Source organism: Anolis carolinensis, chromosome 4, assembly GCF_035594765.1.
Source record: "Anolis carolinensis isolate JA03-04 chromosome 4, rAnoCar3.1.pri, whole genome shotgun sequence".
Classification (NCBI taxonomy): domain Eukaryota; kingdom Metazoa; phylum Chordata; class Lepidosauria; order Squamata; family Dactyloidae; genus Anolis; species Anolis carolinensis.
Genome location: NC_085844.1, coordinates 27973409 through 27990213, shown reverse-complemented (window position 1 = coordinate 27990213; position 16805 = coordinate 27973409). Strand labels below are relative to the sequence as shown.

Genomic DNA, 16805 nt, shown 5'->3' with positions numbered 1-16805 from the left:
CGTCATGCCATCCCAAGAATGGAGGGGTTTCCCCTTACCTGCTAGCCCTACATGGACTCCCTTATTTGTTTGAGGAGGACAAGGATTAGCCCACTTGGCCCATGTAATGGGGAAAAGAAGTCTCTACAGGTGACAGCAAATTCCTGCTTGGGAGGAGTGGGTCTTGATGAGGAAGTGGAGGAAAGTTGATGCCATTTTGTTGCTGTTATAAAATCATGTGAAGAAAATGAGAAAAATGTATCTATGGGGCGGAAGGCAGGAATGAAGATTGGTCTTAACCAGACATTTTTCTTACTGGAGGGCACTCTTCAAAGGTCTGTACCATCCCGCCTATTGGGGAAGAGGGTGAAGCAATTGATCCCATGATGTTCAACCTTCCACTGCCAGGAAATGTTGTAATTCATAAATATTTAAAGCCAATCTTATGGAAAAACCAATTTTAATTGAGGGTGGGGCTGAAATGCAAGGCACTCTACTTTTAGGTACCATGCTTTGAAAGTAAACATAGGCTGTTGCAGGAAGAAAGAAAATCTAATGACTACCTGTGTTGTGAGTAACCGTGGTTTTGTTCAGTGGAGAGAAGACAAATGAAATAGTACTCATACATTTATTCAGGTAAAATGCAGTTTACACACATCTTGAGCAAATGAAAATAGCAAATATACAAATATCATAACAAGTGTTACCAAGTAACGTATCTGGCACTACTAGTGTTAGGTGATTAAAGAAAATGGTAAAGGGAAACCTGGAAGAGGACTGCAGCCCATGGCAGGTATCTTCGCATATGCTATACTTTCAGTAGCACCATTAAGGGGAACTTACCAAAAATAATATAATTAAAAAACAAAAACAAACCACAAAACAAAATATTGGAGACTGTTCTGCCAAGATTCATGTCTCTCTCAGGTGAGTTCAGAGGTAAATCTCCACGAACTGTGTAGCAAGCATCTAACAATGCAGATGCCTGAGCTAGTTCCAACCTTGTGTTCGGCTAAAGAGCATCCATAAGCAGGGCAAGCAGGGCTCCCCTCCCCAAGCTAGCTATAGCTGGAGCTCAGCTTTTGTATATGTGCAAGCTCGGCACTGTGCTTTTTCCCTCCGCATGTGATTTGCAAAGGGATGTCAGAAAAGCTGACTGCTAAAAAGCCTGAGTGAGTCTTTGGTCATCTAATACTTCAGTATTATGATACTCCTTAATCTACCACAGTACACTGATCTGCTATAGTTTTCCTTTAGATTCCAAAAAGCTGGCAAAAGAGGACATTCCGGAAAACTTGTATACAGTGAAAGTATAAGACCAGGCACTCAGAACCCCAGTCTTCTCCAAAGGCACCAAGAATTAAACAGCATAACAAAGTCCCCTTGTGAAAGGTGACAATCAGATTCTCTACAATGATTACAACTTAAAATGATTTTCAATTTTACAATATATAGCTATCATAAACCTTATCTCCTGCTGTCAGTTGAAAGTATACTTAAATTACCTCCATTGTCTTAACACGGAGACGTCATTTTGCTAACTATTATATTTCAAGTACCTTTTTTGTATTTAAGGTTAAGCTAAATACCATAGCCTTGCTCAAAGAATGGGTGTCTCAGCATTACTTAAAACAGATTACATTCTGCTCCAGAAAAAACATTGTCACACTGAAATATATTTGGTATGATTACAGCAATTTACTTTTGCTAGGTACTGTCTTACAGCGGCATGATGTTAAGACACTGCTGTGCTAGAAATCCACTTAGAAAGTTCTACATTAAACTTGAACCAAACAGTCATTCTAGCCTTTATTGTGTGCCATCTTCTCCTGCTTCCAAGTACACCAAATACAGACCTTCAGCAAAGTTATGGCAAGAATACAAAACATCAACATACTGTTTCATTGTAATGCACTTGTTAAAACCTTCATGTTACTTCACATAGTTCTGCAACAGAGTTCCACGTAAGCCTTAATAGAGACATATATAAAAAGTAAATTGCATTGGAGCTTTGTTTCTCCTGGCCACTTCAAGTTACCTGACTAGGGCTCTTAGTGGTAAACAGATTTCTGCAGCACAAAAAAGGTTTAAATCTCAGTCTGAATTGTAGTGTTTAATTCAACAGCATGTTGTGAATGATTGTTGTTGGTTTCTTTCGGTGTTTCCCTAGTACTCACATCTGCACCACTGGAAGTCCCATTATGAACACATTCTTCAGCAATGTAACTCAGTTGGGGAACCTCAGAGTTTGGAGCCGCTGGGATCAGCAATGAGTTACCACTTTGGTGTGGAGAGTTTTCTAAATGGTCATTTTCTACCTCTGGGAGAATATTAACCGTAGTAAAGCGGGTGTGATAATCACTGGAGCCATGGCTACATGAGGTTTTCATACTTTCCATATCAGAGCAACTAAACTCAGAAAAGTGACTTGAGTGAGAATCAGCTACAGATGGGATACTGTCACTGAGAGAGGGAGAGTCAAATTCACTGGAGTTTGTACTTCGTTGCTCCAACAATTGAGCATCCATGTCCTCTCTGGTCTCGTTAATCTTCGCGCTACTCTTTTTTCTTAGTTTACCTTTGCATTTTTTCCCTGCTGATGCATCTTTGGCCCACTTGGTGGCACTACATTTGTTTTCCGATAAGCAGGCTGAGGAACAACCAGCGTTACTACGACCTGCGGCACTACCGTCATCAACACTACTGCTTCCACTATTGTGTCTGAATTTTGTTGGCTTCGATTCAATGTCTACTTGCACTTCCATGCTGCTGCTGCCATCCCTGGTTAGGAAACAGAAAGGACAGAATTTCATCATTATGCCTATAACAAACTATCATGTTATCTTAGCCAAATTTAAAGCAATGTAAAAAAATCTTTAAACAAACTAACAAAAATTAAAAAGGTTAAAAAAGGTTAAACCTGATTACCCAGTCTGCCACTCATCACAACATTTATTATAGATAAACTTTCATACAGATATCATACTCCTCCTCCTGCTTGATGTTGTGAATACTATCCATCCCTATGAAGGGTGTGCTCAAAAGACATGTGGCATCTTATGACATAATTTCCTTTGTATATTTTTTCACATGAGTTCATAACTTTGGAATATTTAAGACTCTTCACACGGAGGGACATTTTCCTTGTTGTTCATAGAGGGAAATATGCTATGTGAATAGCCCCATCAGCTCTAGAAGTCTTGCAAATAGGTCCCTTAAATATATTATCACACACTTCTTTTTAAAAGCCGGCTGCTTGCTTCATGAGTATTATAATGTCAGACAGACTCACAATCTAAGGTAGGAGGTTGTGAGCAGACATCTTACAGTCATTTACTATCAGCATCACCCCATTAAAATAACATGAAGTTATTATGACTCAAATTCTCATATTATGATTCTACCAAGTCATAGCTTTGATTATATACCTGTTAGCAAACAGAAAGTAGCTCTGTAAATGAAATTCTCTGCTACAACCATCAGGAATGTTTCCAGTGTCTATTTTGTTTTCAAGGCCTATATTGTATTTTTGCTAGAACGGTGAGATATACAAACCAGAGCCAGAAATCAAGTGGTTATTCTGAAGTCAATCATCCACTACGCTCCCTGAATCATACACTGAGCTAAATGCAAATTGACTACTGGAGATGAATGATTTCCCAGCAGCAAGTTGGGAGAACATGGGGGAGGGGTACTTCTCCTTCTCACTCAACAGACAGGAAGAACAGAGGCATTTTGGGAATGTCACTAATTAAGAACAAACCCTGCTACAGCCAGTCTTATTCCTGGCTATCATCCTGTAGGTTGTCTCTCTGTTATGTTCCCCTTTTTATTTTCTAAGTTTCTCTTTCTATTAACAAGTCAAACCTCCTTCCTGTGAGGGCAAGACAATACGTCTCTAGTGAGGGCTGTTTCTCTCACATTCATCCCATTGGAAGATAGTCTGCATTCCAGCAAAGCAATGCTAAGGATTGAGCAAGATGGGAAAGCAACAGGAATAAGCATTAAGGGGAAATCCCTCCATGATGTTTCTTCCTCACAAGCAAGAGAGGGAAAATTGTGACTCTATGTAATCAAGGCATCCCATCATGAAAAAGGTAACCCTCATATAGAAGCTCTAGGTTGAGACCTACTGTTAAAGTCATGAGACTATGGATCCAGAAATTTCCTTTTTTATCTAAAATGCTTGATTTAGATAAAATAAAATAAAAAATTTAGATAAAATTTAGATAAAATGCTTTCAAAACAAGAGAAAATCAGAGAGGTTCCAATGTTCTGAGTTAAAATGTTTGGCCACATGTTGAGAATATTAACCTGGGTGTTCTAAAAACTGCCAGCTTGCTTTACAAACTCACTTTTATTTTAAGCAACTGTAGAAGACAGAAACTGAAACATTTTGCTTATTAATTAAACCATCCTGTTCTGCTCTTAATATCACTCTAATCTCTATAGATCAGTGGTTCTTAACCTGTGGGGCCTCAGGTGTCCTGGCCTACAACTCCCAGAAATCCCAGTCAGTTTACCAGCTGTTAGGATTTCTGGGAATTGAAGGCCGAAACATCTGGGGACCCACAAGTTGAGAACCACTGCTATAGATAGAGAGAGGGGGTGGAAAGATAAACTGCATTTAAACCTGTGACAAGTGCTATTTATTTGCTTTTAAATCGTCTACTAACACACACATATATGTGAGCATTTATACAAATACATACACATACAAATATGTATGAAGAACAGGGTGCTTTTCAGTTTATCCAACGCTAACTACAGATAATGTTTATTAGCAGGTAATCATAGGCTATCACAGGCATGGGCAAACTTCAGCCCTCCAGCTGTTTTGGACTTTTAATCCCACAATTCCTGACAGCAAGTAGGCTGTTAGGAATTGTGGGAGTTGAAGTCCAAAACACCTGGAGGGCTGAAGTTTGCCCATGCCTGGGTTATCACCATAAACCTGAACTCAGGTGACTCTTTGTTACACATCTAAGAGAAACTTTCAGGCAGACTAATTTTTTGATTGACTTTTTTTGAAAAAAGATATAAAGGTCTAAATCCTAGAAAGCTTAGTCACAATCATACCAGAGACATTTCCATTTAGGAGAACTCATTCATGTTGCGATCACTGATTTTAGTACTTCCATGGTAAATATTTATGCTTTTGTATTGCTTAGGCAGGGAAGATCCCTCCTCATACAGTTTCTACACCATCAGTCTTACCTGTCCAATGGGATATAGGAATTTAAAATGGATCCAGCCATTGCTTTGGTGCTGGCATTATCACTAACTGTTCCTAAGCTAACGGTGCCTGATTCTCCACTCAAACTGGATCTCTCCTTCTGCACATCTGCTTGGACTTCCAATCTACGGGAGAAATTCAGTATTATTTCAATAATCACATTCAGTAATTAGGTAGTTTCCAAACTATACTACAGTTAGAGCTTTTATGACCTTCCTTCGAATTTTGGAGGGGGGATCAATGCTTTCCTTCCTCCAGTGTTAATGTGGCAAGTATGCTCAGATTACAGTGGTATCCCAAGTGTTCTCCAACCTAAAGCAGACTCCCTCCCCTTCCCCCAGTATTCCTGAAACTTCCAAGGCTTAACCATATTATATCTATACCCAAAGACACAATTCCTTATGCTATAGTTTCACATACTCATCATGACCAACTGAAAATATTGGTAGGCTTTGGGAGACAATGACAGAGGAAGATGGGACTTGTAGTTCACCTACACCTAGAGCAATGTGACTCCCTCTGCCAGTGGATCTGGATCAAACTTGACACACACAGCCATCATGACTATCTTAAATATTGGCAGAGTTTGGAAGGCAATGCCAGATGATGAGAGTTGTAGTTAACCCACATCCAGAAAGCACTGTGAACACCACTGATGGTGGATCTCGATCAAACTTGGCACACATAGCCATCATGATCAACTTTATACTGGCAAGGTTTCAGGGGGGGATTGACAGGATGATGGGAGCTGAAGTCCACGCACATTCAAAGAGACATATGTATTTCCAATGGGACCATTCATAAAACCCAAAATGAAACCATGGGTATTTCTTATAAGTAGCGTTACAAAATATGTAACCCAGGCATCACCAGTTTTAAGGTACTTCACCTTATTCATTACAATTGAGAGCCACAGAAATCGAGAAAGAGAGCTCTCCTATAATCCAAATGTGTATAATCCCTTCTTTTAAACTGTATAACAAAGTATAATCAAAAGACATTGATATGATAGAATCATTGTAAGCAGCTGCAACATTCTCTCAGTGCAATTTGCTTCTTAGACACAAAAACAGGACTCAACACTGGGCTAATACTGAGCAGATTCTTTTACCTGTTAAAGCAGTTGACCATTGCACTTCCTGATAAACTCCCTGTTATGCTGGCTCCTGCCAGAGCCATGGTGCTGGCCGTCTCACTCAGGTTATCCCGAATGGCTCCTATTCTGTCCATGTGGCTGCCACTTGCACTCAGGCTTCCAGTTAATCCTCCAACACTCTCCTCTCCAATGCTAGGGTTATGACGTGCCTCCGCTACTGATGTGGTATCTACATTTGAAAAGAGGTGGCAGTTAAAAAAATAGCAGGAAAAAACATTTTATTAAGCTTTTCCATTCATCCCATGAATTGAAAGTGAGCTATTGGTACCAGACTAATATAACTGAAAGGGCAAGACAGCATCTACTACCTATCTACTGATTATGGGCAAGTTTAAAGTAAATGGAATAAAATAGAAAATAACAAATTATATTTTAATTTCAAAGAGCATTATTTTTTCTTGAAAAGAAAAGTGGGAAGGGATAACAGTACAATTGGTTTCACAACCCTAATTCTTTGGTTTACTGCCATTTTGAGGATGACAAGAACGAGAGACCTTGTTCCAGAACTGGAGTTACAAATAACACTGATTACAAAGAAAGAAAATATTTTATCACATTTATGGTTAAGATCTGTATTCCACCTTTACAAACTATGAATAAAAAAGAAAACAATGAAATGTTGCCAACAAGACAAGGAAGAGCAATACATGTTTTACTGCCATCATTGGATCTGCAAGGAGCCATTCAACAGAGCTGTTTAAGGGGTCAAAGATCTATTAAACATTGGTTCTCAAGTAAAAAATACATACCACTCAACAACCAGCCATGAAAAATTTGCTTAGAACTTTGCAGATAAAATTGCTCAAAGCCACTTGGATGCTGCAGCTTATATGGTTGCAATGGATGTAACCTTGGCTTCTGCTTGTCCTGTATTATTTGATACTTTTCCATTTGTGCAGCCTGCATATGAGGGCAGGATACTTAGAGAAGTGAGAGCCATCACTTGTGTACTAGACCCTCACCCTTCCTGGCTTATTAAACAGTACAGAGGACTACCTCTGCCTCTTTATCTAGATCCATTTCAATTTAGTTTCAAGATTGGCTATGGACAGATACACCTTTGTTGGTTTTATTGGACTTCTCAGCAACTTTTGATACACCTTTCTGCAATGTGAATTGGAGGCACTGTTTTACAGTGGCACCACTCCTGTTTGATCCCTGACCATTGGCCTGTAGCCTCTCTCCGGGTTCTGTTTGATCCCCCATGCTATTTAGCGTGTGTATGTATGTATATGTGTGTGTGTGTGCATGCGTGCGTGTATGTATATGTATATATGAAACAACTGGGAGATTGTCCAGAATTTTGAAGTGTGGTGCCATCAATACACTAATGACACCCATCTACACTACTACTCCAATCCAAGGAGGCTGGTCTTGGTCTTAAACTAGTGTCTGTCATCAGTAATGGACTGGATGAAAACAACAAAGTAACATTTAATCCAAACAAGATAGAGGTGTTCCTTGTCAGCTGAAAGGCAGATCAGGAAATAGAGATTCAGTCTGTGTTAAATGGGTTTACACTCCTTCAGAAGATAGAGGTTCTCAATTTAAGTATTCTCCTGGACTCTGCTTTGAACTTGGAAGCCCTGTGTTCACCAGTGACTAGAAGTCCTTTTGTACATTTAAGGCTTGCATGTCAATTGCAGTAGCTTCTTGGGACATTAGATCTTGCCACAGTGGTGCATGTCTTAAGTTACCATATATCCTATCCACACTACTATAATGCATTGTACTTGGGGTTACCTTTGAAGAGAGTTCATACTGGTCAAACTGTTAACTTTGACCAGCAGGTTTCATACTACACCCCTGTTTAAACAGCCCCACTGGCTTCCACTTTGTTTCTGGGCACCATTCTAAGTGATGGTTTTGACCTATATGGCACAGGTCATGGCTATCTATTCAGGCTCTGAAATCATCAGGAGAGGTCCTTCTACCAATTTCACAATTCTATCACCTTTACAAGCATAAGTTGGGCAGAAAAAGATGGGGACTTCTACCAAATTCTGGAACTCCTTTCCAAGGAAGGCTAGAATGGGCTTCTCCCCGTTATCATTTCATTAGGCTTTTAAAATAGGAAGTTTTAAAAGAACAGGTCAGCAGGTGCTTAATGTTCTAAACTGAATTGTTTTTAATAGCATTTCATCATTTTAAAAATTGTTTGTATTCTTTTAAACCTAACATTTGATTAATTTTAATATTATGAATGGTTTTTTGTAGTGAATGTTAAAATAGAATTCACCAATTTGGGGGAGATGGGATACAAATACAACATTGATGATAATCAACAGCAGCAATAGCTTGCTGGGGCAAGCTATATCTAACAGACATTTAACCATTTCTTCACTGGAGTCATTGCAAAGACTTAACTGCAGATTTAAATAGGCAGCCAATAGAGAAAGGGCATATGAATTAGTATGTAGTTGAGCTGCTTCTAGTTTAAATGTCTCTGTCATCCCCTGACAGAGAAGGATCACTGTGGGTTCTGGCATGAGAAAAAGTGTTCACCGAGCAATCAAAAACCAGAGCATGCAATATGTCATAACGGTTCTTAATGGTCCAATACACCACTAGCCTAGAAATAGCAGCAATATGGCCTGCATAACAAAAAAATAATATCCCTTACCTACTGCTGCATTGGTTCCACCAACAGTAATATCATTTTCATCATCAAATTCTATTCTGACACCTTTCCCATTTCCAGCAGATACGCCACAACCTCCACTTCGACAAAGGGAGATGGGAACTACTCCATACACATAGGCCAACATAATTGGGACACCTATACCTGGAAAGAAAATGAAGGACATTACAATACATTTGGATACATTGTGTACCTCTTTCAAAAAACCCTCTATCTCCTAAATGTGCAATTTAAGAGACTATAACGAAATAAACATATGGGAAAACATACCGGCCTTCAATACATAGTAAGACAACACACTCCATTATTATCTCCTCCTAGATACAGGAGTTTGGTAACATAGAAATCTATGCCTACAACACCTTCCCCTTTACCTTGTAGGTCTATATCATTGCTTCCCAACCGTCAGGACTCCAGGTGTTTTGGACTTTCAGCTCCCACAGTTCCTAACAGCTGGTAAGCTGGCTGGGATTTCTGGAGGCCCAAAGGTTGGAAACCACTGGTTTATATTGCACACCTTTTGTAACTATGAATCTTATCCTTTCTTTGAGATGGGACATTTAAAGCATGTATTAAGCACACATACATCTTCAAAGCAAAGACTCAGTTTTTCAAGAGAGAATGCTACTACACCTACTTTTCAAAAGATAACTAGGAGAAGCACCAAGAATTCCATTTCAGCTTCTTAAAGTTGTTAAACTAGTTTTGGTGTGAAGCAACACTTTTGACATTTTTAATTTATGTCTTATGGCTGCATATTTTAATATAAAATGCAACTTTTTTATCACTGCCTTTCTGGGAGGCTTGTAAAGGATTGTTATATTACACAAACAACTTAAAAATAAAAAAATAGGCGAATCTCTGATTGCTACTTTGATAATGATGTAATATAGCAAATCAAAGTCTCTTTACAAGCCATCAGAACCCCAATTCAGGTAGCTCTTGATTTCTGAGATTATATTGTTAGAATTAATGTTCTGATCCTACAATGGAACATGGTACATTTAAATTCTCCTTCAAGTAAAATATCCACAATCATTAACATTTTATTTATAAACAATGCAATGATTTTTGTTATGAAACTTTATTCCAAAATTCAACAAAACAGAGGGCAGGAACCACAGAAGTTTGTGAGGTCAAGAAATATTTTTTGAAGTAGACTGACTTTGTCAAGGGTGTAATACAGGCTGTTTAAAAAATTCTTCAGTTCGTGGGAATCGACAAGGTTCTGATATAAAACCTTATAGATGCTTAATATAGTCTAATATTAATTTTAAGTCCATTGTCTATATCATCTCTCAGGTAAAGCAACAGGACTGGATTAAAAATCAAAGGTGAAGCGTTCGATATTTGTTGCATTTTAAACAACAATTGTTGATGTATTTGTTAGTCTTGCTCAAATATGGCAGGATGTGGTATGAAAATGTCTAAAATAAAAACAGGATAAAAAAATTGTTAAATTAGTAGTAGTAGTAGTAGTAGTAGTAGTAGTAGTAATATTTTAAAAAACTTTATTTGTATTTGGCCCTATCTCTCCAGGGGGGCTCAGGACGGATTCCAACAAACAAAAAACACAGAGGCAAAATAGTGAAAGTAACATCCATTTTTTGTGCCTCACATTTCAATTAAGATATACATAATGATTTAACTTGGTGTATATATTATCTAAGAACATATTTTTCTGATCATTTTAGCTAGTAAATGTACTTACCTACAGTGACTGCAGCTACCACTGGTGAAACAATTACAGACAAGGTTACACCACCTGCAATGGCCAAGTTCCTCTTATGCTTTGAAATGTCTTTGCCCTCATAGCGATTGTGAATCTTAGTGAGAAAAAGAAAATAACAAGATTTTAAAGTTCATCGTGCATTTCACAGCTGGAATATTATAAAATATACAGTAGATGTTATTTCTTCATTTATTTATTTATTTATTCATTTCTATTTATATATTCTGTATGTACCTGAGCAATTAAGCCTGCCTCTAATAAAATTCCATTACTTCCATTTGATATGTACATGGTGACTGTTGTAAAAAATCTCCATATCAGGGCATACTAATATGCAAAAATTTAATATAATAATCCACGACTTTTATCTCTGCCTCTTTTTCTTGCATATTTCATACACTATGCAACTAACACAAGCCTCTTACTCTTCATTCCTCAAAAGGCCATTTCTTTCAAACAGTATTTTCTGGACACCAATGATTCACATGTTCCTTGCTTCAACTGTATGCTAAACCAAATAACTCAATTTTCACCCTTCAGTAGGCATAATCAGCATATTTATTACACTTTACTCCAAATCTTTACTCAAAACTATGGCACTTCCATAGTTCCACTAACAATAATGATAACACTATGTAACAAAATTTCAAAAAATTCTGTTCCTGGTTTGAAAGTGTTATTTCCTGTTTAATTGTGCGGTATTTACTTTGAAAGCAGTTGTTATACTCCAGAAGCTTCATTTTTGTGGCTGAGAGTAATACTATTATTTCCTTCAGTATAGGGCTCTAGGTATTTAATTTGTATTTTTTCTTAATGAAAATATGCCATTTTTAACCTTTCAATGTGCGGACCGCAACAAAGTTTTTGCAGTTTAGGAAACTTTTTCCATGTTTTTATGATAGAACCAATTAGGAAATTACATTTATAACCCAGGAACAAAAATTATGTTGATGATGATGATATTGTGAGACTACAGGGAACAAAGTCATAAATCAACAAAGCCTTAACAATCTATTAAGGAAAAGCAAATATATTTAAGAAAAATAGAAAAAATAGATACAAATGAAAATGTCTGGGTGGGATCAAAACAACGTACAGTGTAATACTGGTCAAACAAAGAATTAGGCATTCCTTTTATATCTGAATACTATCTGCTCAAACAGGCATTTAAAAAAAATACAACAACTTTACCTTACGCCCCACATAAACCGGGATTCCAATAATCATAGCTGGAATAGCAATGCCTGCTATTAAGGCAATTCCAACAGGTGCACCTACAAGCGTTCCCAACTGCCACAGTATTTTCTTCTTCCGACTCCATGGTTTTTTCCCCCAAAAGGTACAACCTGAGGGACTACAAAAGATATTCAGTTATGTCTGGTCAAGCAATGACTGAGAGAACAGTTACCATTCATACGTAATCAAATTCTTTTTTAATACAGATAGTATGTGGCCATTAATATTTCATTGTCTAATATTTTAATTCTTTAAAACAAATGGAAGGGAAATGGGGACAAAGTTGATTGATATGAAAATGCATTTCCAGCAGTCCAAAAATTATTTTACACAGGTTGAATCTTCCTTATCTAAAACACTCTAAAAACTAAAAAAATTGCTATCTTTGGGGAAAGGGACTAGTCATTGGTCTAGTGCCTGCTGAGATTTTCCTCAGTGTTCCAAGGGAGAAAAGATAACAGGGAGAAGGGGGGAAGACTTTACTTATAAAGGCCCAGGTAAAAAGCAGATGTCCTGGAAACAGGCCATGACCGCGAGAGTGAAGCGACCCTGTTTATGACCACCTGTAACCAACCCAGTTCAAGGCTACTTTGCTAAGAGTGTGGAAAGTGTGCCAGAGAAGCATCCAGGATGTCTGATTTTTGCAGAGGCTTTTTCTAAGTGGATCCCCAGGGAGATTAGGTTGGCTCCCTCTCTACCTTCCTTCAGGAAACAACTGAAGACTTGGATGTTTCAGCAGGCCTTCGGAGATACAGTCATTAATTAATCAGCCCCAGAGGGTTTTTAATAATCTATCCTATATTTATTATGGTCTTACCTTTTATGTGTTTTTAATGTATTTTTTTATCCTCTATTGTTGTTTTAATTGATATATTGCATTACTGTTTTATCTGTTTCATATTGTGTTGGTATTATGTTGTTTATATTTTGCCCTTATGTTGTTTGGGCCTCTGCCCCATGTAAGCTGCCCCGAGTCCCCACGGGGAGATGGTGGCGGGGTATAAATAAAGTTTTATTATTATTATTATTCCTCCTACCCCCTTTCCCCTCATCAGAATTCTGGTAGTGATGGAAAGGGACTTGGGGGGGGGGGGGTGTCACAGTTAGCACTGGACATGTGACTTTTTAACACCATGTGAATATGCCTTCTTACACAACTGAAGCTAAATTTGGGATGATTTAACAATTGAAACTTGAACAAATATTTCTTGGTCTATGCATTAAATCAGAGTCCTTTAGCCTAGGATGAAGGGTGTATGTGACACACTGTTTTGGTCAATTTCTTGAAAACCATTTGACAAATTGGGCTTTGTGTTTCTCTGCCTTCAAAAAAGAAGAGAGTAAGACTGCATATGTATGTTCCACATGTCTTAATTATCCCTGGGCACAAGCTCCAAAGTCTGTGACAGAAGACATGGAAGGAAGACGTCCTACTGGGAACCAACACTGCCACACAGAGAATACAAAGTGAAAGAATGGCAGATTAACAAGAAAACCTTATACATTGTTAACAGACTAATGTAAAAATGTCTGGAGAATAATTTGGTAATAATAAATAAATAAATCTGTATTTCTATACCACCCTATCTCCCCGATGGGGACTCAGGGTGGTTCACAACATACAGCAGTAAACATTCAATGCTGTAAAGTGCGACCAAAAAACAAACAAATCATAAATCAACTAATCACATATTAGACATCAACATAAGACAATAGTGAAACATGACAACAAATTAGGCACCACACAGCTAAAATACATGTTAAACAAGTAAGCATTTGAAAACAAAACTTAGAAATTAAAACTAATAGGATGAAAACACTGAAATTTTAAAAGCCAGAATAACAGGTAAGCATATTCTTCTGCAGGAAACACTCTAAAAGAGAACTCTGTTTTGTCTACACCAGAAGATTTCCCTTTCAAGCACTTTAAAAGTCAATGCATTAGGATTTCATGATGGCATAGATTACAGAATGGATTAAATACGCATTTCCAAGAGAAATTCAATTTTGTACATTTAAAACTATTTCCCATACATACCTTAAATAATGCAAGTCTGAAATCTCCTTCATACACAGCCAACAGAATTCACAACCACACACAGCACATGTCATGTGATTGCAGCTTCCATCGTTCATCTTTATTATATAAGCAGCACAGCGCGGGCATGGCTTTATGTCATCAGCTGCTTAGAAAGAAAATTTTAGAAATCAAAGGACCACATTGCTTCCAAGAATAAACACAATTAAACTATAGTTTGAAAATGTTTTTGAATTTTAACTAGATGCTTCCATGTTCATGCATTAGAATACAATGGAAATGTCACTGAACCCAACAATTATCTATGCACTTAATTTTTCCATGTTTACTTCTAGTTATTTCAGTACATGTCTGATTTGATATTACTGACTGAATGTGCTTTCAATTTCTTTTCCACAACGTATAACATTTGGATTTTAGATACAGGCCACAACAACAAAATCCATATCAACACATAAGCATCTACAATTTGAAATTTTCAAATTCCTCTGAATGTAACAGAATTACATTTGTCCTCCAGGTGATACTTCTACTAGAAGTTACCATGAAACCGCTCTGGAGGACACAGGAATTTACTAAAGATGTATCCTCTCTATGAATTTTAAGGTTCTCCAGGATGACTCTGTGATAACTTTTAGCACAGTGGTTCTCAATCTGGAGTCCCCAGATGTTTTTGGCCTACAACTTCCAGAAATTCCAGCCAGTTTACCAGCTGTCAGGATTTCTGGGAGTTGAAGACCAAAAACATCTGGGGACCCCAGGTTGAGAACCACCGTTCTAGCAGAAGCCATTCAATTCAATAGTGATTGGTATTATCCCCAGTTTCCTGTTTCCATGGTAAGTTGAGGAATGTATCAGCTCGCATTGTACTGGTTGGTTGAGTCTGCTAGGCAAATGTAAGCCATTCTGTGTCTGCTGCATTGTCTTCCTTATTTATTTTCATTCCTTAAATGTGTGTTTCAGATGAAGTTGTAATAACAAGCATACTGTAATGAAAGAGATACTACTTTAAGGAAGTAATAATTTACAGCAGAGAAATGGGAAGGATGCACTGTGGCCTGCTTTTTTGCTCTGAAGGGGTCGTCTCCCAAAATTGCTTTGTGAGAGAAAAACGGCTTGAGTAGGTGTTATATTAACTGTGGCCTCCTCTCTAATATGATCTTGTCTGCCCTATCAATGCTTCTTTGATAGCAAAAGTCCAAACATATGTATAATTGGAAAAAAATGTTTAGAATTCTAGTCCTTCTTATTCTACTTAAATCAGTATTTTTACAGTTTCACGTTCTCCCCCCCCCAAATAACAGAAAATATGTGGCCCATTTCTGAAAACTCTGAAACAAGAGTTCTATCAACAGGCAGAGCCAAGAAAATAGTTTCACCAGTCTACTACCTCCACAGTTCTTCATTAATGTCAGCCACCAACATTCATCTCAAAAACATTTCTAACTCTTGCACTAACAACAGTATACGAGGGTTATCCAGAAAGTTCAGTACGAAAGTTCAGAGCGATATTCCTCGATCACTCTTTTGTTTTGCAGATGCTTGCAAGGAAGGTTTTTTGGGACAGGAAAGGTGTGCTTCTTGCAAAACCTTAGAAGAGCACTTCTTTGCAAGCATCTGCAAAACAAAAGAGCGATCGAGGAAGATCGTGCAGAAAGCTGAGCGCACCATTTGACATCTGAGAGAAGGGAAACCAGCCTGGTTCAGGACGCAAGCCAGGCGGGAATCTTGGGGGGGGAGGGCTTTTCAAACACTTTTATCGCTATGATAACTACCTAGAATTCAGTGGGGACTATGATGAGAACTAGTATTTGGATCTGGCTTTCAACTGAATATGGTAAATGTTTTCTCCTATACTTTGTTTATTTTTAATTCCAAAACGTACTGAACTTTCTGGATAACCCTCGTAGTATTGAAACATGTGCAAATAAATAAAATCTCTTATCTTTATGAATAGTCAAGATAAGTAAACAAGAGTTATGCAAAACGGTATGTAAAATGGTTTAATACATCTGTTTCAACTACAAATACCTGCAGCTCCAGACTCCTGGCTGTAGCTAATGGAGGAAGAACGAATTGTTCGTAAGCGTAGACTCTGGGCTCTCTCCTGGCGAGCAGCATCACAGGTTTGGTTTGGATGCCAAATTTGCTTACAGTGGTAGCAGAACTCAGTTTCACAGCCTTCACGCCCACACGTAAGTTTGGGGCAGCTTGCACAGCCAAAAGCGATCACAGCATACCTTAGATGTTAAAAGAATGAGCAGCAAGAAGGTGTTTTTCTTTTTCCACAACGTTTTAAATACAGAGCTTTACTAAGTTTTCTATCTGAACTCCACATAAAGTTGTAGAAAACATACAAAAACACAGATATACATAATATAAGAGCAAAAAGACATTAATCATACACAAACGAATCAACAAACCAATCCATCAAAAGATGCTGAAATATTCAAGTACCACTTAAGAGGAAACCATTGTTTAATCTAGAAAGAATTTTTACAGTGAAACATCAGGAAAGAAATTCTCCCCAGAGAATGCTGTGCTTTGTTGGTGGACCATACATGCCATTGTTTAAAATACACTATTCAATAAAAGGAAACAAACTGCCACAAAAAGAAGAGGCTACCTTATTATTTCTCATCTCTTTAACACTATCTGTCAATTTACCATAAGGGCTGAAACCCATATATTAATGGTGCTGTTTAGAACAGTTAAAGTTAGGGGGGAATAGGAAACACCATTCTTTATGCAACTTGGGGAAGCTCAAAATTCATAAAGATTTAACTA

At 37.8% G+C, this 16805-nt stretch overlaps 1 protein-coding gene across 6 annotated transcripts in view; it reads right to left on the bottom strand.

Annotated features, from left to right (window-relative positions):
- Positions 1–593: 593 nt before the first annotated feature.
- rnf19a (ring finger protein 19A, RBR E3 ubiquitin protein ligase) overlaps positions 594–16805 on the bottom strand; it is a 59435-nt gene continuing 43223 nt past the window's right edge. For 5 of the 6 annotated variants that reach the window (XM_062980132.1, XM_008119477.3, XM_008119478.3 and 2 more), the window contains 8 exons: positions 16050–16258; positions 14019–14166; positions 11936–12098; positions 10724–10838; positions 8995–9156; positions 6327–6540; positions 5197–5340; positions 594–2760 (listed from right to left, as the gene is read on the bottom strand). In XM_062980132.1, the coding sequence (XP_062836202.1) occupies positions 2067–2760; positions 5197–5340; positions 6327–6540; positions 8995–9156; positions 10724–10838; positions 11936–12098; positions 14019–14166; positions 16050–16258 (1849 nt within the window). In that variant the 3' untranslated portion in view covers positions 594–2066. The remainder of the gene's footprint in view (positions 2761–5196; positions 5341–6326; positions 6541–8994; positions 9157–10723; positions 10839–11935; positions 12099–14018; positions 14167–16049; positions 16259–16805) is intronic. The other variant, XM_062980133.1, reaches the window with a different exon arrangement.